The 26,379-nt window shown below is 44.9% G+C and overlaps 1 protein-coding gene across 1 annotated transcript in view; it reads left to right on the top strand.

Annotated features, from left to right (window-relative positions):
- EIF3H (eukaryotic translation initiation factor 3 subunit H) overlaps positions 1-26,379 on the top strand; it is a 189,035-nt gene that overhangs the window by 108,715 nt on the left and 53,941 nt on the right. The window contains 2 exon segments of the mRNA XM_056522639.1: positions 24,832-24,891; positions 24,894-24,998. Of these exon segments, the coding sequence (XP_056378614.1) occupies positions 24,832-24,891; positions 24,894-24,998 (165 nt within the window).

Here is a 26,379-nt window from a genome sequence, read left to right as displayed (position 1 = left end):
TCGCCCGCAATCGTAGTTATATTATATGTGGAAATCTTCCTGTAACTGGCACGGGCGGGCTTATGAATATTCATCCCCCCTCCCTCCAGTTAGCAGCGGGGAAGAGAGGGAGAGCTGGAGGGAGGGGGATGAATATTCATAAGCGGCGCTGACATCCGTGCCAGTTAAGCTGCAGAAGCTCCGCCCGTGCCAGTTATAGCAAGATATACACATAGAATAAAACTGTGGGCGAATGGCTGGGCGGATCTGGACAAGGTAGGGCTCATTACCTTAATGACCATTCTTTTAATTTATTTAATTTTTTTACATGTCTCTTTAAATGGAAATAACTTTAGAATGCTTTTTCTGAGCGGAGCGATTCTGAGATAGTTTTTTCTTGACATATTGTACTTTATATAAGTGGTGCATTTTTGTTGACACATGCAGCATTTTTTGTGAAAAACTCCTAAATATTGTAAAAAAACTAGAAAATTTCTGGCGTTTTTTAAACTATTTTTTTTATGGTGTGCACTGCGCGGTAAAAGTGGTTATATTTATTCTGTGGGTCAGTACGATTATGGCGATGCCCATTTTATATGGCTTTCTATGTTCTTTTTCCTTTTCTGAGCAAAAATCTTTTTCTGCCATTCATTTTCCAACAGCCCTAACTTTTTTTTTTTTTGTCCGACTCCATTGAGTAAGGGCTTATTTTTTTGTGGGATGAGCTGTACTTTTTATTGGTATTATTTTTGCAATACGTGCTACCTTTTTGATCTTTTTTTATTCTGCTATTTGTGCCAAAATTGGGTAACTTTGTGCTTTTTTTGTTTACGGCGTTTACCGTGCGGGATAATTTACATCATAGTTTTATAGTACACGTCATTACTGATGTGGCAATACCTATTATGTATATGATTTGTGTTTTTGATCTCTTATGGTGATAATACAGGGCTTTTATTGGGAAAAGGAAATTTTTTTTTTTACACTTCATACTTTTATTAAAGAACTTATTATTTTATTTTTTACAGGTTATACTATGCTGCAATACATTTGTACTGCAGCACAATATGACCTGATGAGCTGCACACACTACAGCCTGTGCGATCCGGCCTCTGGCTGGATCTCGCAGGCTTCCGTAGCAGGCAGGCAGAAGGTCATGATCTGACCTCCTGCTGCCATAGCAACAAATGGCGACCCGCAATCGTATCGCACCACGGCTGTTGGTGAACAGGGGGAGCGCGCTTCCCCTGTCAACACCATAGATGCGGGATCAGGATTGATCATGGCATCTATGGGGCACCTGTGGCGTGTCCCTTGCTGTGATTGACAGCTGGGTCCCGCCACCGATCTCCTGTAGTTGTACGACACCTGTAGTTGTGATTGATGGAGGTCTTGGCAGTCTGACCCCCACTGGCTAGATATGTTCTGTGGATAGTTGAGAAGTTCTGCTGAATTGCTGCTACACAACTTTATCCATCTTTAAAGCAAAATATAATTAGATGATTAGGGAAAATTACATTCTGTAGAGGATGTTGGGATCCCATCACCCTCCTGTGGATGGAATTAAAAGGTGAATTCAACTAGAGAAAAAAACATGGTTGCACATCCACAACATGCACCTAGATCTAATGCTTCTCAGCAACATTTATTAAACGAACAGGTTGTTAGTGTACTTTATGACCATTAAGTGCAAGCCCACTAGCCATGTCACAGCCACCTGTAAGTAATGGGTCCCTAACATCCCTAGCATAAAATGGTACAGCACTATATGCCGACCACCATCGCCCCAACACCAGTGCCCACAGGGGGAACGATCCACTGGCAGAGAAGCCCCAATGCCACTCAAATCAGTCCCTGGGCCCCGCCTCCCCACAGACACTGCGCAGGGGCAGCAATGGATGCCACACAGCACCGCGCCAGTGTGAAAAGATGTAAAAAGCTCACTCACCATGTGCTCCCAGCCAGAGACTGAGAGGCTTCCAGAAAAGGATAGGGCCCTATAGGCCTGGGCTGAGGGGCAGGGGCAGAGTGCTGGCCAAGTGAAAACAAAAAAAGAGGGGGATAGAAAACAATGTGAATTCAACTAGAGAATTTTCACTTGGTCAGCACTCTGCCCCTCCCCCCTCAGCCCAGGCCTTTATAAATTAGCAGGAAGCTGCATTTGGGCCCTATCCTTTTCTGGCAGCCTCCTGGTCTCTGGCTTGGGAGCACATGGTGAATTAGCTTTTTACATCTGTTCACACTGGTCCGGGGCTGTGTTGTGTGGCATCCATTGCTGCCCCTGCACAGTGTCTGTGGGGAGGTGTGGTCCAGGGACTGGCTTGAGTGGCATTGGGGCTGCTCGGCCAGTGGGTCGTTCCCCCTGTAGGCACTGGTGTTGGGGCGATGGTGGTCACCACTCAGTGCTGCGCCATTTTATGCTGGGGATGTTAGGGACCCGCTACTTGCAGGTGGCTGTGACGTGGCTAGTGGGCTTGCACTTTATGATAATAAAGTACACTAACCACCTGTTAGTTTAAGAAATGTTGCTGAGAAGCTTTAGCTCTAGGTGCATGTCGTGGATGTGCAACCATGTCTTGTTTTTTTTTCTAGTGGAATTAAAAGGTGACGGTCTTCTTGGTGGATCTCAGTAGGGTTCAGCGCTAGTCAGGACACCATTGTTCTTTACCATCCACGCTAATGGAAGTTTAGGCCGATGAGATGTCTTTGTTTTCTAGACACGGTGACCGATGATTTAAATTACTCCTGAGAGAGAATCTTTCACAGCTGTTGAGAAATGCAAGCAAAGCAGTTTCCCCACTGTCGTGCGCTGGTCTTTGTATCTCTCTAAGCCAGTTACGGTACTACAGAGGCTTTTTAATATGTAAGAAATGCCATTAGTGTGCCTTGTAACCTGTGCTGACGTCTGGACCGTGTTGTACACCGCTACTGTGCTGCAAACCTGGGTTACTCTGGAGTTGTTGCCAAACTACATTGAATGTGTAAATGTGGTCAGTGCATTTTCTTTCGACTTCTAGGCTGGAATAACACATTTAACTTTTGTTTCATTTTAAGATGCGTTTTTGCTTTTTATCCTTATGCTTTTTGTCCAGGTTAAAGGTTTTGTCCGAAGAATATGACCTGTTCAGTGGTATGCGGTTCATTCCATAGCGGAGCATTTGTATATGGTTATCTTCAGCAGTCCCATATTGAGTGGAAGCATGTGCTCAGCCGCTGATTTTTTATTTTTTTTTCAATCAATTGGGGCGGGGGATGGCTCAAGGGACCTTTGACCTTTTCATCAACCGTGGGGTACAATGGGGAGTTCCCAGAACTGCTGCAACTTTCTCCTAGCAGTTTTCCACCAATGTGTTGGAGAAGGTTACCCCTTGTACTTGAACCTTTTAAACCTAAAATCTACAAAGTTGAGGTTCATTGATAGTACGGTGGGGAAAATGTATATGGTGGATATATCCCTGTTTAATAGGGCTAGTGAGCAGCTGACAAACGCTCATTGTTCAGTTGATTATTTTGTCCTGTCAATAAAAAATAATTAGCCGACGACTGACAGGAACGATTACCATGTAATAGGCTCGGTAGACAAGCATCGATCTGTGAGAGAGGTGCTTGTTTAGAGCATTGCTAGGGCCAGCTTATAGGGTGATAGATCTTGGGCCATGGTTGTCTTCATGAGTTAAACACTTTTATAAAACCTGTACACTACATGGGACCTCTACCTTTAAAGGGATACTCCGCCCCTAGACATCTTAACCCCTATCCAAAGGATAGAGGATAAGATGTCTGATCGCGGGGGTCCTGCCTTTGGGGACCCCCACAATCTTCCTGGTGCACCCGGCATTCGTTTAGAGCTTCGGGTGCAGTGCCGGAGACTCGTGATTTCACGGCCGCGCCCCGATCGTGACTTCACGGCCATGCCTCATCAACGCAAGTCTATGGGAGGGGGCGTGACGGCTTTCACGCCCCCTCCCATAGACTTGCATTGAAGGGGCGTGGCCGTGATGTCACGAGTGGGGTGTGACGTGACTTCACGAGCCTCCGCATTGCAGTCATCCGGCACGTATCAAAATTTGCTCCATTCACCGGATGTCTGGGGGGTCGCAGCCGAGATCGCAGAGGGTCCCCAGCGCAGGGACCCCACTGATTTAATTTTATCCCCTATTCATTGGATAGAGGATACGATGTCAGGGGGCGGAGTACCCCTTTAAGTACATGGGTCGTACAGACACATGCCTTCTTGGCTGAGCATGCATATGTTCCCAATAAAGAGAGGATGTTGAAATTCTGTAGGCCAGAGCCGCCTTTTCCCCCAACAGGCATTGTCTGTTTTGGGATGGTTTGCACACCCTAATGCCCTTTAGATATTCCACCAGGTCTGCTGCTGTTATGTCTATGGGAACCTCCATGTGGTGGGTCATTCATTTGAATGGTTGTTTTGTAATACTAGATGTCACCTGTAGTGACCAGACCCGATGGTAACCCCTGAATGCTGGTGGTATTTGAAATTGATGCTCTGCCCCGCTTCCCTTTACATAAAAACCCTGGCTGGTGTTGTATTTTCCATATCATTGCAACACATATAATATTCCTTGCACGTTGCGGTCTTGCGTTGACCATACACTTCTGAAAAGGTGAAATAAATTCTACTTTCCTGACCTGAAACCTGGATCAGCCCTCTTAGCGGCTTCCCAGTAAGTGCAGAATTAACGTCCGCTTAGTCCTCCTCATGCGCTGATCTCCTTTATGGGTGACCCCGCGACCCACGTACTTAATTTCTATTACCACTGTGAGTAGTTTCTGATCTCTAATGCCTACAATGGAGCATTTTGAGCCTTCCTGTAGAGACTTTTCCCTTCCCTACAGTCAGTTCTTGGAATGAAGAATAATTTGCCCTTTACACTGTAAGTACAACCTCCAAAGTAGTTTCCTGTAGTTCCCCATCGAGTCAAAGGCCGACTGGCATCATTTTTCTACCTCTTGTTCCTGCTGCTTATTTTCTTCCTTTAGATTTTCTTAATTTTTTAATGTGGAGTGCAAGAATTTTTTTCCCCGTGTGTAGGAGCTTGTCGTTAGGTGGGAAATCTGTATTTGTGACCTTCACGGACCTCTGGATGTCGGAGCAGCATGTTGTCTGTACATTAGCAGTGACATGTAAACTAAACATTCAGTACAGGGAATGCAGGCCATGTTTAATTCTTCCGTCGTCTTACACGATGCGCTCCATGTCTCAAATGATAACAGAGCAGCGCAGCTCCAGTAGCAGATGTGAGCCCCGAGCCTTCTGCATGTTTCACCAGATGTTTCTTTATATTTAAGACTGTCTTCTGCTCGGGTTTATATTTCAAAGTCCCGTATAAACAGATTTCACTTGTTTATCAGTTCGGAGTAAAACGGGGACCATTCCGCCAGATACATATGTCGCGGTCGTATATTTTCTGCTTCACAAAAAAAATTGCATCGTGTGGCAAAATTCTGCCTCGCTGTACATTTACTCTCCAGCAATGTTGCCCCTGTTCACATTAGTTATATGCTGATGCTAGTGCTTCCTTTTGGTTTGTCTGTGAATGGTTTATACTGCTCCAAGAAAAATCTTGAATTCATTAAAAGGGACCCAATCATCAGATTTTACCCTATATAACGCTTGGCAATGCATTATATAGGGTAAAATCTGTATCCTCCACATTCTCGGGGGACACTCCTGCCCCAAGGGATGGTGAGGATATGAACTTATAAACAAGTCACCGCCACACCTTTAAGTAGTCCCCTGGGCGGTGAGCTCCTCTCACCTAGTCCTGTTTTTCGTCCGGCAGCGACGCCCCCTCCGCTTCATTGATTGGGCCACGTCATCACTCTGCTCACTGAACAGACAAAGCAGAGCGATGACGCGGCCCATCACTCAAGCGGAGGGGGCGTTGCTTCCCTGGGATGGTGAGGATGAAGGTTTTACCCTATATAACGCTTTGCCAAGCATTATATAGGGTAAAATCTGATGATTGGTTCCCTTTAAATGTTAAGTTTTAGTAAAGTATCAAAGGTCCTGTAAGGATGAGATAGGATCTTCATTGCCATCAGGCATAGTCCACTATTGAGCCTAAGGTTACCTGCAGTATACACCCAGAAACTATTTACCAGGAGCTTGGATGATATTTAAACTGTGCCCCCTCCTCTCAGCACGTTTCACCACACTAATTGACGTCATCAGGGGCTTTGGTAAGTTTGTACAGAGTCAATTGTTTATTGTTTATCAAAAATATTATTGGAATTTATTTTAATTTTTTTTTTTTTTAGCTTGTTAGTGATTTTTTTTTTTTTAAAGTCTTTATGTTGTGACATCATTTTTTGTAAAAATTAGGAGAAAAGGAAAGTGTACTTTAGAATTCAACTACATGATGAAATTAAGTTGTCGGAAGCCACTAGCGATATAGTGATGAACACCAAGTTTTCCTGTACTTACCGGACGGCTTGCAACTTTTTCTGAACAATTTATTTAAATCACCGTTTTAACACAACTAAAAATAATGGTGATGCCTACAGACACCGAAGATATATGCATTCATCCGAATTGGATAAAAAGTCCTGTAAAAGCCTGAGATACACAATATAGATTTATTTCAACAAAACCTCAAGTCTGTAGTTCTGCGGAGAACATTTTATTAAGTCTTTCCGTTTTACTGTAGGAGCTGAAGGCTGTCTCACTTTACATAGCCCTTCTCCCTCACTCTCAGCTCCCAGTTATTTTCCGCCATTTAATTGATGGCGGTTTCCGCCGAGTAGATAGAGCGAGCGCGGCATTGTGTAAATAGAGCAAGTGAGACCCTACTGCTCTCGTACAGATCAGGTGGCCTCGTGCCCAGCTCCATAAAACAAGGTGTTAATAGGAAATTTTACTGTATCATTGGACTCTGCTTCCCCCCCCCCCCCCAGTGTGCGATATTTCCCTCCTCCCCCATGATCAGGTTTCTATGTGGAGCTCTGGTTTGGAGCTTAAAAACTGATGTAGTGGGCATTATAGAGTAAAAGAGGGTTGCCCGCTTTCTATATATTATAAATAATGTCTCGTGTCACACTGCAACTTGGGAAAACGACAACACTCATTTTGTATGCTGTTAAAAATCCCGTTAGGGATCAATTAGACTTAATATGAGCCAGGCCGAATCGTGCTCCTTCTGTGCTCAAATCGAGTACAAACCTCTATAAATAAAACTTTAATGAACACTGACCCAATAGAGGTCCCCATACCATCCAGAACATAATCCTGTCTCAGGGAGAAAGTGAACACATGGTGAGAGCGAGAGATGGGCAGGCCAGAGCACAGAATAAAAAAACCTAGTGAGCACTAAAAAAGAAGGTATTTGTGAGAGAAATATAGGTGCTAGACATATAAAAAAATTATACATGATCAGGGTTAGGTACATATTGGATTGAAGTTTCCCCATACAATAGGGAAAGAGGTGGCAATAGAAGTAATTTTTATTTATTTATTTTGTATTTTTTTGTAACAAGCTTAGGGTACTTTTTGGCACATAAAAGTAGTACTTTATGACACAGGTCACATTTTGCTTTAAATTAGGCAGCATTCTGCACATCTCCCCTCTGCATTGAGAAAACCTAGACATGGTTTTGCGGAAGATGACCACCTGTGCACGGAAAATTGAATATCATTTCTGGGAGTACGGCACAAATTTATGGCAAAATCTAGGCTTCCCCAATAATGGACTTGACCGTTCACGTATGGTCTCAAATGTCCGGTCCTTCATGGCTATTCCTATTTCCTTTTTCATAAAGAATGTCAGTCATTGTCTGAGGGGTAATCTCTGCTTTCCTTGCTTACTTAATAAGCAAATATTCAATACCATCTGGTGGAGCCTTGGGTAATCTGTGCATATGCGTCCTGCGCTCGGAATAGGTCAACTGGAGCTGTGTGTGAGTGCGTCGTATTAGTATTATTTGTAGTAGCGGTGTTTATATTAGGCCCCTTTCACACTTACAGGTATCATCCTGTAAAAACCTCCGTTATTACTCCCGGCAAAAAGTTCTGAAAACGGACGTCAAAAAATCCCATTAATGTCAATGGGATTTTTTGACCAGCCTTTTGCATCAGGTATGCCGGTTTTTACTAATGTCAATTATTTTTGCCGGCACAAAAGACGGTGCGTGCACTAATTTTTGGTCCGGTAAAAATAATGGTGAAAAAACGGCGGTTAAAATTTTAATATTGAAGTCTATGGGGAACAGATTTTGAAAAATAAATAAATAAATAATAATCAGTTATCCGTTATTGTCCGGTTTTTTAACATCTGTTTTTTGTACTGAGCATGCTCAGTACAGCTCTAGGCCCCTTTCACACTTAATATTCTTCCGTTTTTAAAGATCCATTATATATTTTTTATATTATATATACGGTATTCATTAGATTTATTATAAGTTACCGTCGTTTTATGTTCAGTTATGAAAATCCGGAAAATCGGCCATTTCAAAATCCCGTTAGTCTATGGGATTTTTACATTATCCGTTTTAAAATTGTCCGTTAAACATGCATGCACTATTTCTTCCGTTACAAAAGAACGTTCGTTATTAATAACGGGCTATGACGGGTTAATGTAAAAATCCCATAGACTATAATGAAACTGCCGATTTTCAGGGTTTTCATGACGGAACATAAAACGTATCTTTTAAAAACAGAAGAATGTATAGTGTGAAAAGTCTTACAAAGAAAAGGGTTAAAAACCTGAAAAAACAAACAAAAAAAAAACGAATGTAACTGGTAATAACGGATGAACAGCATCAGGTTTTTTAAGAAAAAAAAACTATAAAAAATAACTGGTGGTGGTCATAAGTTATCATCAGTTATTACCAGTTATTGCATCAGTTTTTTTTTCATCAGTTATTGTAAAATAACGGCAGTAAAAAAGCAGGATGATACCTGTAGTGTGAAAGGGGCCTTACCGGGGCATATTATCTTAAACATCTACGTTTGGTGGCAGGTTAACAAGCGCGCTCTCCGGCGGATTCTTACAAGACGTGGACAATGTCATTACTCATCGTCAGCCCGGCCCCCGCCTGCTAAGCAATGGGAAATCATTTCTGTCTCGAGTTTTCCTCCTTGTCTGGGTTGACTGCATACATATGGTAGTTATTCTTCTGCTCCGGAATGGTTCCTTCCTCTGTCATACCCCATACAGCTGTGCTGCGGATCGCCCATGGTCCACCAAGACCAGAATGACGACACAAACCTTACACCGGGGATTGCATCATGTGACTGACAGGCGCGCAGGTGCTGTATTGTACGGTTCCCATTACAGCTTTTCATTAAAAACGACATGACAAGTTATCCAGTGTTTCCCAATCGATGTTCCTCCAGCTGTTGCAAAACTGCAACTCCCAGCATGCCCGGACAGCCGTTGGCTGTCCAGGCATGCCGGAAGTTTTAGTTTTGCAACAGCTGGAGGCACACTAAGGAACACTAGGTTATCCTATATAGAGAAAGGAGTCTGCCCCCCCCCCCCCCCTGGACATCCTCAAAGGGAATTACCTATGGAAAACCACTATAGGGAAGTGTATGTAATATAAAAGTTTTGTAACACAATTGGTGAAAGGGGTATTCCATGAAAAAAAACTTTAAAAAAAAAAAAATCAACTGGTGTCAGAAAGTTAAACAGATTTGTAAATTACTTCTATTAACAAATCTGAATCTTTCCAGTACTTATTAGCTGCTGAATACTACAGAGAAAATTATTTATATCTGGAACACAGTGCTCTGCTGAATCACGAGCACAGTGCTCTCTACTGACACTTCTGTCCATTTTAAGAACTGTCCAGAGTAGGAGAAACTCCCCATAGCAAACATATGCTGCTCTGGACAGTTCCTAAAATGGACAGGTGTCAGCAGAGAGCACTGTGCTCATGATGTCAACAGAGAGCTCTGTGTTCCAAAAAGAAAATAAATTCCTCTTTAGTATTCAGCAGCTAATAAGTACTGAAAGGATTCAGATTTTTTAATAGAAGTAATTTACAAATCTGTTTTAACTTTCTCTCACCAGTTGATAAAAAAAAAAAAAAAAGTTTTCCACCAGAGTACCCCTTTAACCTGTTAAGGACCCTTGACGTAACGTTACGTCACGTCACCCTGGGTCTTAAGGACCAAGGACATACAGTTACGTCATGGGCCGTTCGGGTCCCCGCCGGGCGGTGATCGGACCGGGATGCCTGCTGGAATCATTCAGCAGGCATCCTGGCACATTGCCCAGGGGGGTCCTGAGACCCCCCATGTCGGCGATCGCAGAAAATCGCATGTCAATTCAGACATGCGATTTTCTGCTATTTCGGGCTGATTGAGTCTCTGGTGACCCGATCGCCCGGAAAATAGGGATGATCGGAGCTGTCAGTGGCAGCCCCGATCATCCTGAGCGATAGGAGCGAGGTCGCAGTGCTGCGATCTCCTCCTATCCCCTGCCATTAGACAGAAATGAATTCTGACCAATGGCAGCGCAGGATAGCGGGTTGCCATGGAAACTCCCCATTCTGCCCACCCTTGGATGCCGGGCAGAACGAGGGGAGAAGATGGAGGCCGGTACCTGAAAAGAAGATGCTTGGGGACCGAAGATCATCGGAGACATCAGCGGAGATCAGCGGCGCAGGTAGGGAAGCAACGGTGGGGGAGGGGAAGGAAAGTTGCAGTAAAGCAATCTTTACTGTGGCAACCACTAGGAAGGCCGAACTGCTCAGAATCAGAATATTCGGTAAAAGCGTTTTAGAGATATTAATTCTTAAAGTGAAAGTGGTCTGATCAAAAAACGTTCTGGGCCTACAGTGAAAATTGCCCTGGTCCTTAAGGGACTGTCCAGAGCAGGATAGATTTGCTATGGAGATTTGCTGCTACTCTGGGCAGTTCCTGACATGGACAGAGGTGTCAGCAGAGAGCACTGTGGTCAGACAGAAAATAACTCAAATTCAGCAGCTAAGTACTGGTAAGATTAAGTGTTTTTTTTAATAGAAATAATTTACAAATCTGTTTAACTTCCTGGAGTCAGTTGATATGAATTTTTTTTTTCCCATGGAGCATCATTCTTGTCTTAGGGTATTACAGGGCTGTCACAGCCTGGGGTTCTGGAGACAAGCTTAAATGTCATAAGAAGTTTTAATGTTTGGTAAAGTCATAGGACCTCTGATGGCTTGGGTGTACACTAGGACCTAGTGACTTCACTTGTTACTTGTATGTCCACTAAAAATATAGCATAGTTTAACCCTAACCCTCTCCCATTTGCGAGGGTCTGGTGTTTGTGTAAAGTCTCATGCAAGTAGTCTATGGAACTTCCTGTACCTTACTCCACAAGCTCCGCTCTGCATCTCCTAGAAAGTTTAGGTCCAGTTTGTAAACCATGCCCCTCCCACAAGCCACACCCCTTATATTTTGGCCCTTTTCACCCTATACACCCACATCACAGGTCCTTTTATCCACAATCTCTTCATCACAGCTCAGCCCCACCTTACTCAGCTAGCTCTGCGAATGTGTCGGTCCGGCTTGCAAGCCACACTGTGCAAAGCCCCCCCCCCCCCCCCTTTTTTTCCCCCGAGATGTGACGCAGGAAATTTAAGCAATTTACATTGTATTATAACTTGGCATCATGGACTCAAAGCCTGAAAAAGAGAAAACCTTTCTTTTAGAAATCAACTGGTGCCAGAAAGTTATACAGATTTTTTAATTACTTCTATATAAAAATTGTAATCCTTCCAGTACTTGTCAGCTGCTGTATGTGCCACAGGAAGTTGTGTAGGTCTTTCCAACCCACCCACAGTGCTCTCTGCTGACACCTCTGTCCATGTCAGGAACTGTCCAGAGCAGGATAGGTTTGCTGTGGGGATTTTCTCCTGCTCTGGACAGTTCCTGATACGGACAGAGGTGTCAGCAGAGAGCACTGTGGTCAGACTGGAAAGAACTACACAACTTCCTCTGGAGCATACAGCAGCTAAGTCCTGGAAGGATTACGATTTTTATATAGTAGTAATTTAAAAATCTGAATAACTTTCTGGCACCAGTTGATTTTTAAAAATAAATGTTTTCCACCGGAGTGATAAGCTGTAAAGGGGTACTCCCCTGGAAAACATTTTTTTTTTTTTTTTTTTTTTAAATCAACTGGTGCCAGAAAGTTAAACAGATTTGTAAATTACTTCTATTAAAAAATCTTAATCCTTTCTGTTCTTATCAGCTGCTGTATGCTCCACAGGAAGTTCTTTTTGTTTTTGAATTTCCTTTCTGTCTTGACACCTCTGTCCATTTTAGGAACTGTCCGGAGCAGGAGAGGTTTTCTGTGGGGATTTGCTCCTGCTCTGGACAGTTCCTAAAATGGACAGAGAGCGTCCTCAAATGGACAGTGTCAGCAGAGAGCACTGTGGTCAGACAGAAAGGAAATTCAAAAAGAAAATAACTTCCTGTGAAGCATACAACAACTGATAAATACAGGAAGGATTAAGATTTTTTTAATAGAAGTAGGATAATTTACAAATCTGTACGGTAACTTTCTGGCAACAGTTGATTAAAAAAAAAAAAAAAAAAATTTTTCCAGGGGAGTACACTTTTTAACCCTGAAAAAACAATTTTAGGCTATTCTATGAACCCATTTTGTCTATCAATCAGCAAAGCTCCTGCCACATATTCAGAATATATCCATAGAACTAACTTCAACACAGGCCTAAGGATACGTCAGCCAAATCTAAGTAGGCTGCGCTATTCTATACAGTGGGTACCATGCAGTATACAGAGGCATACATCAGAGCCTTCTATATAGATATACATTGGGGTATATTGCTCACGTAAAGCACTACCATGGTGTGAACAGAGCCGTACGCCGGCCTTTTTCCTTTTCAGTCTTCCCTCTCGTTCCAGCTGTGCGTAATTGTCGTGATTTATTCTCGCTGTCTCCTTTTTTTGCCGCAGCTCGCAGCCGTTTCCCCAGATTTAATGCTCAGGAACTATGAACTGTGGCCTCCGCTGGTGTATGTGTCTGGCAGGGGGTCTTTACTGCTATGATGAGATTTTAGCAGGTGCATTGAGCACTGTACGCTCAGATCATTTCTGTGCTCGCTGAAGCTTCGGCTCCATATGCTTCGAAAAGCGGGAATGAAGCAGATTAATGTCAGCAAGATCTCCTTTATCCGTCCATATATTTGCAGCGTGACCGTGCACCGTGCTGATATATTAATCCACAGCAGTCCCTCCGGTGTGGGGGGGTTTTCAGTCCTTCCCTACGTTAGATCTGACCCAACCATGCTCGGGTTGGAAGCTGCGGCGGTCGGGGCTACTGTGCGCGTTATTGGATGTGTTAATACAAAGTCACTGTGGGCAGATAATGCTGCAAGGCGTCCATGGCGCTGCTAAGGAAAGCAGCGGGTGTACCACATTTGTAGGTCCACGGGTTGCTAATGCTCCGGCGTCTGGCTATGAGAACATGGACTGAAAATCTAATATTTTAATGATACATATATTTTTCTTGCTCTCGAGGGTCAGTCACAGCTTCTTAATAGAAAACAAACAAAAACCCTATATAACATTGTTTTCCAACCACGCTGCCTCCAGCTGTTGCAAAACTACAACTCCCAGCTTGCCCGGACAGCCAAAGGCTGTCCGGGCATGCTGGGAGTTGTAGTTTTGCAACAGCTGGAGACACTCTAGTTGGGAAACAATGTTATATAGTAATGTCTAAGGCTGCATTGACTTTGCGCTTTTTACATTTATCAAACATATTGTGGAAAAGCATGGCCTAAAAGGAGTCTAAAAATCTTACAATTAGACATATGCTTATCAGATGGAAAATGTTAATAAATATTAAAACACAAACTTAAATGATCTTATAAAATTTTATAATCCTCCCAGTTCACTGCCCTCATCATGACAAACCACCCCCTGCCTTTAGTTTTATTATTTGTTAGTTTTCTACCTTGATATTGCTCTGTATTTTCTGCCCAGTCTGTCAGATTTACAGACTGGGAAGGGGTGTTCCCAGCAGGTGTGACATCATCTGAAGCCATACAGGGGAGAACTTCCTCCCTCACTCTGCTACACACAGCCCAGTGCAGTGGGAGAGGAGCTGTTATTGGTTAAGGCACACACCCTCCTCAGCACTCCAGACTGCATTTTCTGATTTTGGTCTTCTGCTAGGCCAGCAGGAGTCCAAAGTCTGCAAGAGATGGGAGGAAATGGGCTCTGGACAATAGGGAGACACCTAGTGGCAGCTTTTTTTTTTTAAACACAAAACATAGAAAACTTTTTTTTCATTTACTATAAGGAGTGCAATAGCAAAAATTTGTTTTAATGACAGTGCCCATTTAATACAGTGGTCTCCAACCTGTGGACCTTCCGATGTTGCAAAACTTAAAACTCCCAGCATACCCAGACATCCATGGCTGTGGGTGGTCTGTTAGCTCTGGTGAAAACACAAGGATCAGGCATGGTGAAATCCAATTGCTCAATCCTTAAAGGAGTACTGTGGTGTAGGACAATTTATCCCCCTATCCAAAAAATTGGTGATAAGTGTCTGATCACGAGGGGTCAACCACTGGGAGCCCCGCAATCACCTGCATGGCCTCTTGGCTCTCCTCATGAACGGAGCTCTGTGGAACACCGCACCAAGCGATGGCCAACACACCATCTCTATGGGAGAGCTGGAGATACAGCGTTCGTGTATCCCCGACTCTCATATAGAGCTTCACAGGGATTTACAGTCTCCTTGCATGGCACAGAAATCGTTCTGTGAATGAGAACTGGGCACTGTGTAGGAGATTGCGCGGGGGGGGGGGGTCCTTGTGGTCAGACCTTAACCACAATACTCATTTTAAAGGTAGTGTCCCACGATGCATATTTCATGCTGCAGGAGATTCGCTGAGCTGTGGGAAACATGCTGTGAATGCACTACGAACAGCCACACAGGGCTTCGCCAAACATTCCCCACCACAGTCCTGTGTGTGCAGTAACCTTACTGCACACACAGGGCTGCGTCGGGAAAAGCCATGTGTGTCTGCTCATAGTATATTTCACCGGGGAGTGGGAAACACGCTGTGTATGCACTGTGTGTAACTCTACCCTTACCCAACATCTGCCATCGGTTGAGACTGTAGATGCCTCCAGATACGTTTTTGTCGGGTTCGGTCAACACTTATGATGTACAGAGCTACATAGAATAAGTATAGCATATACAACATTTTTTATTTTTTATTTTATACTAGTCTTATTTCAATGATTGAATGAACGCTTTATCTAAATATATAATTTTTTTTTTCCATTCAGGTTTGGAATATCTATCCAAACCCAAAAATCCCTGAGACATAACTTTGCGAATGAGAAGAGCTGTCCTTATTGTTATCGCTTACTCATCTACGACCCGCGGTGTCTGTAAAAATAACATGGCTGAGATGATAGCATTGCAGCGTGTTTATAGAAGAGACTGACATCAGGGACCTATATGAGCAAGACTTCACTGACGGAGCATGAAAGGCCTGCCACCTCAGCCTGTACAGTCGGGCATTAAGAAGCAGGGATATCTGTGGAGGGCAGCTTCTCTTTCTTCCAAGATGTTGACATTCTCAGGAGTCACCAGTTTATGCATTATGTATAAACCTCTGACATATTTTGTGGCGGTGGGTTAGGTTAGATAAACATTCATTGCTAGGCAAAAAAAAAGAAAAATACTGTCCACAGAAGCTCACAATCTGCTCAATGTCTTTTTATCCTCAGAACTTGGATACATAAGCCAGGTTTTGATATTTATTAGTATAGTCCGTCTATTGCATTAAAACCACCTTGAAAGACTGACTACAATCTCCATAGATCTGTCCTCATAAGAAGTAAGGCAGCCTGTTCCATCATATCTAGGAATTCAAGTAAATGACTTTTTGGACATGTCCTTATACAACCTAACTCTAAGCCTGGTTAGATGGATCATAATGGCGGACACTGAACCGGGATGTGATGACTTCGCTCAGTGGTCGATTGTGTCAAACTTTATGGCGAACACTGGATGTAATGACTACGTTCACTGGTCAGATACTTTGGTCTTTCGGAGCTTGGTAGATTCACTGCCTTGAGTACGGCCAGAAGTATAGCCAAAACTGAATGTAAGGGCTCTTTTCAGTGGTTGAATCTGTAGGTCTTTGGGAGTTTTGTTTGTTCAGTCATTTGTGGATGGCAAGATGCTGGATGTTATGGTTACTTACAGTGGTCGAATGTGTATATCTTTGGCAGCTCGGTGGGCTCAGTAATTTGAAGAAGGGTGAGATTAATAGTATAGCCAGTGCTGGATGTCATTAAATGTGTTGGTCTTCTACTTATTCCCCCCAAAAATAGGCCACGTTTGCGATATGCAGATGAACTTTTAACTGAACTGGAGGTGGGTTTGAAGACTATCTCTGATGCTGTCCTTTCGGTCCCGTTTAGGCTGCCTGCTCATAAAGGAGAAGATGGATATTGATTAGCGGGGTGGTGCGAGTGGGACCCAGGTAATGGCATCAGAGGTGCAGAAAGTCTTCAAACCCATCTCCAGTGCAGTTTAGAGATAATTTGCTTGTTGCAAAATTGTGCTATATCTCAGGAACGGCTTAATGTATTGGGATAAGTAAGACCTAGTTTTACTTGAATTCACCCACACTGACCACCTGTATATTCAGGTTAGTTCAGTCTGTCTGGGCTTGATCCATCTGTCAGTTTCCCTTTTAATTGCAACAATCAACTATTTGACCCTGGAGATAAGTTCCTACTTGTGGAGCTGTCTCCAGTTCTCATGTCATGCAGGGTCTATTGCCAACTCTGATGCCTTCGTACCAGAGCGTCTCTCCACCTCTGATGTAGTACTGGAGGCTCTCTCCGCCTCCCGCCCATGTCGTCGTCCTGGAGGTGCGCTCTCCACCTCCCTGCCATGTCGTCATACTGTTGGTGCTCTCTCCACCTCCCTTCCATGTCGTCATACTGGTGGTGCTCTCTCCACCTCCCTCCCATGTCGTCATACTGGTGGCTCTCTCCACCTCCAATGTAGTCTTTCAGAGTACTTCAGCAGAGGTGCACTTTATGCATTGGTACTTAAGCCAGAATTTGAACCTGTATTTAGGCACACAAGTGATAAGGTCCATCAGCAACCTGCTTGTTGGTTGATACCAGGTAACACCCTTTGGTCTTATGACAAGTGTTATGGAGCATAGAAATCAAGTTATACATAGTATCTTGTCGAAAAACATGAAAAATAAAACTTGACTTGTTAGCAGGACTCTTTTATAGTAAAAGTAACATCTGCACAAATCCAGCGAGTGATTTCCATCAGATTGGTCAGCACTTCTCCTCTGTTTTTCCCTCATTCTTCGCCGCATCGGAGTTGCACAGAGAATTCCGATTTTCCCTTGTTTTCAGCGAATCTACTCAGTTGTGTCTTAATGCTGAGAGCAGATGTGCCTCTTATCATTAAAAATGGATTAACCTCGCCGCTGATAACTTTGCGTGGGATTGTTTCAGTCTCGTAAGGGTCCGTAAGCATTTCCTGCAGCAAAGCGGGGCGAGAAGAAAGCAACATGAAAAGTGTTTATTTGGAGGATTCTTCCACCCCCCCACCCCCTGTTCCTCCTACTTCTGAGAGATGACCATGAAGTTGTGGTGGTCTGCTTTATTGTCATGGACGCTCGGGAGTACTACTTATTGGGTCTGTGTAATATCGCTGGCAGTTGTGCCGCAAGCCGTTGTATCCATTACCAGGACTGAAGCCCGTTCCATTACTCGTGGAGTCGATTATTCGTTGTTCATTTTTGAGTCTAATGAAGTCTAAGGCCTCTTTCACACTATGAAATTGTTCCGTTTAGGAACTTCCGTCAGAAGTCCCATCACTATATCGGTGAAAACCGGCCGTTACGTAACCCCTGACGGCCGAGACTAAATCGCATTGCATCCTATGGGGTTTTGTAACTGCCCGTTTGCACCCGTATATGTCTGTAATTCATTACGGACGTTATACAGTGACTGGACATCGTGCATACAGTAATTTTTCCGCTATGATGTCCCGTCACTGTATAACGTCCGTAATGAATTATGGGCATATACGGGTGCAAACGGGCAGTTACACAACCCCATAGTCTGCAATGCGATTTAGTCACGGTCGTCAGGGGTTTTGTAACGGCCGGTTTTCCCCCGATATAGTGACGGAACTTCTGACGGAAGTTCCTAAACGGAACAATTTCATAGTGTGAAAGAGGCCTAAGTCTTTTGTTACCAGCCACATTTCCAGTAAGAGATCACTTGTGTCCTGTACAAAACAAACATGGATATGTATAAACATCTTTAAAACAATGCCTTTAATAAAGTGGTCTCCAAACGGAGAACCTTCAGCAGTTGTATAACTACATCTACCAGCATGCCCGGACAGGCATGTTGTAGCTTTGTAATAGCTTTTCCACCTATTTTCACTGTATATGTGGGCCTTGTGGCACTGGCAAACAGCTGCTCTGAGGGTTACAGGGTGTTGGATCCACACCAGTCATACTAAACATAGACCTTGAAGAAAGTCTCGTGAAACTCAATAAAGTTTAGTACATTTTGGCTTTTGTTAAAGGGGTACTCCATTTAATTTGAAAACTATTTTTGTTCTCTGGTGTCAAAAAGTTCGACTTTGTAAATTATTTCTATGTTAAAGGATTTTAATCCTTCCAGTACTTATCAGCTGCAGCATTCTCCAGAGGAAGTTGTGTAGTTCTTTTCTGTCTGACCACAGTGCTCTCTTCTGACACCTCTGTCCGTGTCAGGAACTGTCCAGAGCAGGAGCAAATGTCCATAGCAAACCTCTCCTGCTCTGGACAGTTCCAGACAGGGACATACAGAGGTGTCAGCAGAGAGCACTGTGGTCAGACTGTAAAGAACTACACAACTTCCTCTGGGGCAGAATACAGCCGCTAAGTACTGGAAGGGTTAAGATTTTAAATAGAAGCAATTTACAGATCTGCAAAACTTTCTGGCACCAGTTGATTTGAAAAATTATTTTTCCCCTCTTCGGAGTACCCCTTTAATGGATGTCTATTTCTTATATAGAGATCTTGTAATCCCACAAACAATAATGCAGAATAGCAATTTATATACAGAATTTCCTTGGTTGATTCCAGACTGTAAAGTTACAGTCCTCCTAAGCCAGTGTTTCCCAACCAGGGTGCCTCCAGCTGTTGAAAAACTACATCTTCCAGCATGCCCAGACAACCATCTGCTGTTCGCTTTACTACAGGGTTGAAGAATTTACATTTTATGCTGTTAAAAAATAAATGAATTAAATTTGGAAGCGCCCGTCAATAATAAGCGAACTATTACATGGCCTCGTCTCTCAGGCAGCCGTATCTTCAGTATTCGCATGAGTTGAACTAGGCGCATAGTTGGAACAGATTATGCTTCACTTACACGAATGGACATCTTGATGATAACGGATCTGAGATAACTGTGCGCCCGCTGCCTCCGGGGGCGACTTACAAATCCAAAACGTGTGTGAAGATTAAGGATAAACAAAAGCAGATGCCCGATTGATTGGACTTCTGACTTCTGCCAAACAAAAACTTTGCTGTCTTGCCCGTAAGTAAGCGGGGAAAAAAAAAAACTCTCCCGAGCCGCTTGCATAACAATATTGCCATACATATAGATCTAAATCAAACAAGGGCTTTCATTTTTTTTTTTTTTTTTCCTTTTCAGTCTCACCAGCTCTGGTTTCCTGCATCACCACTGCGATCTGTTTAATACGAGACAAAGCTTCTCATTCACGGCTTAGATGAACCTTCGATTGCTCTTTACTTAGAGAAGGAGTAGCTATTGGCTCGAAAATGTGCGTGTAAAAAAAAATTTAAAAAATCAAAAGTACAGCTATGGGCTCATAGTTTACAATTATCCCGTTATCTGTACGCAGTTTGCATTTACTTTTTTGTGTAAAATATATAATATACACATTGTATATACTCGAGTATAAGCCGACCCGAATATAAGCAGAGGCCCTTAATTTCAACGCAAAAACCCAGGAAAGGTTGACTCGACTATAAGCCTAGGGTGGGAAATAAATCATCCCCCCCCCCCCATTTAATCATCCAGACCCCCCCGTCGTCATCCAGACCCCCCCCGTCGTCATCCAGACCCCCCCCCGTCATCCAGACCCCCCCCGTCATCCAGACCCCCCCCGTCGTCATCCAGACCCCCCCCGTCGTCATCCAGACCCCCCCGTCGTCATCCAGACCCCCCCGTCGTCATCCAGACCCCCCCGTCGTCATCCAGACCCCCCCCCCGTCGTCATCCAGACCCCCCCCCCCCGTCGTCATCCAGACCCCCCCCGTCGTCATCCAGACCCCCCCCGTCGTCATCCAGACCCCCCCGTCGTCATCCAGACCCCCCCGTCGTCATCCAGACCCCCCCGTCGTCATCCAGACCCCCCCGTCGTCATCCAGACCCCCCCGTCGTCATCCAGACCCCCCCGTCGTCATCCAGACCCCCCCGTCGTCATCCAGACCCCCCCGTCGTCATCCAGACCCCCCCGTCGTCATCCAGACCCCCCCGTCGTCATCCAGACCCCCCCGTCGTCATCCAGACCCCCCCGTCGTCATCCAGACCCCCCCGTCGTCATCCAGACCCCCCCGTCGTCATCCAGACCCCCCCGTCGTCATCCAGACCCCCCCGTCGTCATCCAGACCCCCCCGTCGTCATCCAGACCCCCCCGTCGTCATCCAGACCCCCCCGTCGTCATCCAGACCCCCCCCGTCGTCATCCAGACCCCCCCGTCGTCATCCAGACCCCCCCGTCGTCATCCAGACCCCCCCGTCGTCATCCAGACCCCCCCGTCGTCATCCAGACCCCCCCGTCGTCATCCAGACCCCCCCGTCGTCATCCAGACCCCCCCGTCGTCATCCAGACCCCCCCGTCGTCATCCAGACCCCCCCGTCGTCATCCAGACCCCCCCGTCGTCATCCAGACCCCCCCGTCGTCATCCAGACCCCCCCGTCGTCATCCAGACCCCCCCGTCGTCATCCAGACCCCCCCGTCGTCATCCAGACCCCCCCGTCGTCATCCAGACCCCCCCGTCGTCATCCAGACCCCCCCCGTCGTCATCCAGACCCCCCCGTCGTCATCCAGACCCCCCGTCGTCATCCAGACCCCCCCGTCGTCAACCAGACCCCCCCGTCGTCAACCAGACCCCCCCGTCGTCAACCAGACCCCCCCGTCGTCAACCAGACCCCCCCGTCGTCAACCAGACCCCCCCCCCCGTCGTCACCCAGACCCCCCCGTCGTCAACCAGACCCCCCCCCCGTCGTCACCCAGACCCCCCCCCCCGTCGTCACCCAGACCCCCCCCCCGTCGTCACCCAGACCCCCCCCCCCGTCGTCACCCAGACCCCCCCCCCGTCGTCACCCAGACCCCCCCCCCCGTCGTCACCCAGACCCCCCCCCGTCGTCACCCAGACCCCCCCGTCGTCGTCGTCCAGACCCCCCCGTTATCATTACCCCCTGTCATCATCCCACCCACCCCCTTCATCACCGCCTGTCATCATCCCACCCACCCCCTCTTCATCATCACCGCTTGTCAATGTCTGAACAGTGGTCTTCAACCTGCGAACCTCCAGATGTTTAAAAACTACAACTCCCAGCATGCCCGGACAGCCATCGGCTGTCCGGGCATGCTGGGAGTTGTAGTTTTGAAACATCTGGAGGTCCGCAGGTTGAAGACCACTGAGGGCGGAGAGTTCACTCGAGTATAAGCTGAGGGGGGTGTTTTCAGCATGAAAAATCGTGCTGAACAACTTGGCTTATACTGGAGTTAAAAAAAAATAAAATATAATATATATTTACATTTTATTTAAATTTTTTTTATTGCTGTGCAGTTGATGTTTTATTTTAGCGAACTGCATTTTATATAACCAACCAAGTCTGATAATGCAAAATTAAATTGCACGTAAATTGGATGTACTGATGGTTTTCCATATTGTGTTGTGTTATGGAATTCCTGCTCTCCTACAGTGCTATAGCGCTAGATCTGCATCTTTGCGCTACATATACACCAGTAGTTGCAGAAATAAATAGGAACCAGCACCCTGTAGTAGACCACCATTGGGTCTCTTTGAATGTAAATTCCCCAGCAATCAAATGATCGATGCCTATCTGGTTCCTTTTAAGGTCTCGTCCGCACTGCGGACTTTCCGCCGGTGAAATTCCAGTGGGATTCTGCTGTCTTCCTCAAACTGCAGAATTCCTCCGGCAGTAGGTACATCATCACAATGAAGGAACTTGTTCATTCTTTGAGTGGAATTCTTCCGGGACTGCTTTGCCATTTATGAAGATGAATGTCCACGTGGTTCTACCACTGAAGCGTCCAGCGGCGCCTGCTGAAAACAGAATTACACTGGGCACTCGCTTAAAAAGAAAAAGATTGACCTGTTGTAGAGTGGTGTTTCCCAACCAGTGTTCCCCCAGCTGTTTTAAAACTACAACTCCCAGCATGCCCTCATCCAGGAATGCTGGGAGTTGTAGTTTTTACAACAGCTGGAGACACACTGGTTAAGAATCACTGTTGTAGAGCCATATCAGACATTTTGATTGGTCAGGATTTGAGTGTTCTTTCGAACGATCAGGTAGAAGAGCGTGCCAAACACATTCTTACCCAGCTCTGTGCCATGGGACCGAGACAAACTTGCAATGCAAGTCTCCCCGCTCATTTGAGATTGGTCCGGGTCTGAGCACTGAGACCTTGACCGATTACATTTTTGACATGCTTTAGGGAAATGTCAAGTTTTGAACAGCGTTTTGTTTGTGCTTTTACTTTTTTTTGTTTGTTCATTAAAGTTTGGATTTTACCTTGAATTGGGAGCCTGTTATCTGCCTTTTTCCTTGGATACACTTTAACCCTGATCCACTCTCCTTTCACTGCTGGTTAAGCTCAATGGTAAAGATTAATCAAAACCTGTCCAGAGGAAAAGTTGCTGAGTTGCCCATAGCAACCAGTAAGATCGCTGCTTTCATTTTTGAAAAGGCCTCTGAAAAATGAAAGAAGCGATCTGATTGGTTGCTATGGGCAACTCAGCAACTTTTCCTCTGGACAGGATTTTATAAATCTCCCCCATAGTGACCAATTATTTCACCTGATGCAGCCGCTGCAAGAGAGTGGAATAAGGCTGTGTTCACATCTATGTTAGAGGCTCCATTCCCTGCCCCCATCGCAGATGTAGTCACCATGCAGTGCCACTTTTAATTACAAAAGGAGGGACACTTTGGGAATAGCTGGCGGACCAAGTTATAAGCTGATGGAACACTCAAAGCACGGCTGCTGATCATTTGAAGGATCTTTTATGGTGTAAGTTCCATCTTTCTGTTCCACTAATAACACAGAAATGCAGAATTCCCATTGTAGATGTGAACCCAACCTAAGACTCTTCACCTCTGTTTTGAAGACTTCATTCAAAGCCTCAATTTAGCAGATTCCATCTGGACAGGAACAGCAACAAAGCACACAGCGCTATTTTTGCCTTCCGAATGCTGGATACCATAATCAATAGCCATAATAAATCCTGTCTGTAGGGCACCATTGGTTTCCTTTGTACCACAGATCCACCACTCTTACCATTTTGGTTTTTCTGCTACTAGGATGGGACAGAAAAAAGTTGACAAGGCAGGTGGGAACCAGGTGTGAACTTGGCCTAATGCAGATTCCATTCTCTGCTGCAGCTCAATGGGACTAACAAGTGGGAAACCATCTGTATGACATCCATATGCCCTAGGAGTGTGTATGGAAAGGTGTTTTTACTGAAGAGATCACCCATTCCTGACGCTTGGCACTTGATATCATAAAAGGGTGGCTATAATTTAATTTCAGGGTCAGGATACACGTTCTACTTGAGGGCGTCCTGCAGAATTACCAGAGGTCCCGTGCCAGTCTATGGGATGTCTAGTAATTTCGTACACTACTCAATTAAGCTGTACAATATGAAGGTGAGAGCTTTAACGTGCATCCTGCCCCGCAACAAAATGATAGTTACTTCTCTACCATATACAGAGGTTTTAGCTTGTTGGTGGTGAGTGATGTTGGTTCGTGTCTACACCACATCTTGGGGGTGGGTGATGTTGGTTCGTGTCTACACCACATCTTGTTGGTGGTGAGTAGAGATGAGCGAACTTTACAGTAATTCGATTTGTCCACGAACTTCTCCCGCTCGGCAGTTGATGACTTTTCCTGCATAAATTAGTTCAGCTTTCCGGTGCTCCGGTGGGCTGGAAAAGGTGGATACAGTCCTAGGAGACTCTTTCCTAGGACTGTATCCACCTTTTCCAGCCCACCGGAGCACCTGAAAGCTGAACTAATTTACGCAGGAAAAGTTATCAACTGCAGAGCCGAGAAGTTCGTGACGAATCGAATTTACTGTAAGTTCGCTCATCTCTAGTGGTGAGGGATGTTGGTTCGTGTTCTACACCACATCTTGGTGGTGAGTGATGTTGGTTTGCGTCTACACCCCATGTGGGTGATGTTGGTTCGTGTCTACACCACATCTTGTTGGTGGTGGGTGATGTTGGTTCGTGTCTACACCACATGTGGGTGATGTTGGTTTGTGTCTACCACCACATCTTGTTGGTGGTGGGTGTTGTTTTGTGTCTACACCACATCTTGTAGAACTCATTGTACTACACCCCAGTTACAATCAGATTATCAGTACTCTCTACAATGGCAGCTTTGCCTTACTGGCATTGATTTTACCCTTACAAGGAGTTGCACTTTGTATTGTACAGCTCCATGGCACTCTAAAAATCAAGTTTTTGTAAAGATTGCAATGTGGTGTGGGCCCTGGTGGATAATCTACCCATGATATTCTCTTTTCTCTCCCCATATAGTTCAGTATCAGATGGAGATGATGAGAAGCCTCCGCCACGTCAACATTGACCATCTCCATGTCGGTGGTACCAGTCCACCTACTATGGCACTTTCGTCAGCCGTGCCCTCCTAGACTCCCAGTTCAGCTACCAGCATGCCATTGAAGAATCTGTGGTGCTAATTTACGGTAAGAATTATATATGATATATAATTTTTTTTTAGGCTATGTACTTATTATTTTTCATGCTCTTGCTGTATTGACCATGCAGAGGTGCTCTCGTAGTGATTAGGATGAGGGGGTGGGGGGGGGGGGGATAGGGGGCGAGCTGTCTGAGGTAGCCTGGCAGTCCCATTTAAGTAAATACCAACTGTGTGTGTAGCAGCCCGAGCAGCAGCTCCGTCTAGACATGCGTTTCCTTCTGCGTGTTTATTTTTCTTCCTATCAGAGACCTGATGTGTATGCTCAGGAATGCTGGAGAGTGGTCGCTTCATTTTTATTCCTCAGACTCTCTCCCTCAGTGAAGGCTGGTGAAACTAGACCAGATGTCTAACATACCTCCATTACTAGAACATCTGGCCCTGGAATACGTGACTGACCAGTCATAATGCAATTTGCCAAGGTCCCTCCAATTTTATTTTTAAATTTTATTTTCTTTAGATTTCCCTTTTAATACCTCTGACAGGGGCGCACAAATACGGCACTGTTTCCCAAATGCAAATTTTTAATTTTTTTGGTTGGTTTAATGGTGTTTCCTCAAGCTCTCCAGACCAGATGTTCTGTGCTCTATCAGAACCATAGGCAATTTAACAACTTTATGGCTCCCCCTACCCCCTTTTCTTTAAACACTCGCCTATGCCATATCTGGCAGATCCCAGCCTATATAGCTTCCAGCCGAGAGGCCAGTGTTAACGTCCCGCATATCTGTCAAGGGGGGGAAAAAAAAAATCCTAATGAAACGCGATCAATCTTGCACGTTGCCCCCCCAAATTATTTCAGTATGTTAACAATTGGATTACAGTAGAGAACAAGTTGTTAAAGTAGATTTAGATTGACTGGAAACATGACATCATGGGCCTGATGAATTTTCCACTTGTTCTCTACATCTTGTGTCTCGTTTTGTCGCCTTTCTGCTCGAGCGGACGCCATTCGAGGGAACAGACTCTGACTTATTGTTAGGACCGCCCTCTGAAAAAAACACAAGTGTCGGCGGAGGAGCTCGTAGCATGTCGGAGGCAGCCAAAAACTATTTTCTAATTCACAATGTGAAAAATCTATTATGCGCTTATGCTGCTTTTTTATGACTATTTTATGAAAACGTAATTGATAAATTTATTGATTCTCCAAATACACTTTTCTGGGAACGTACAACACATGGGGGGCAGCCAGATGCCTTTAGTTTTTGGTCTAGACTACTCATAGAGGCCACACGTGCACTTATTATATAGATGCTATTCGATCTATGCCTTGGTATTGGTTTGTTTTTTTGTCTTATGTTATATGTTGTGAACATTAGCGAGCTGTGCTATATTTGCTGCCGGCTACAAGTGTTTTTTGTTTTATTTTACCA

This window comes from Hyla sarda, chromosome 5 (assembly GCF_029499605.1).
Source record: "Hyla sarda isolate aHylSar1 chromosome 5, aHylSar1.hap1, whole genome shotgun sequence".
Classification (NCBI taxonomy): domain Eukaryota; kingdom Metazoa; phylum Chordata; class Amphibia; order Anura; family Hylidae; genus Hyla; species Hyla sarda.
The sequence above is the reverse complement of the archived record's forward strand: the minus strand, read 5'-3'. Positions and strand labels throughout refer to the sequence as shown.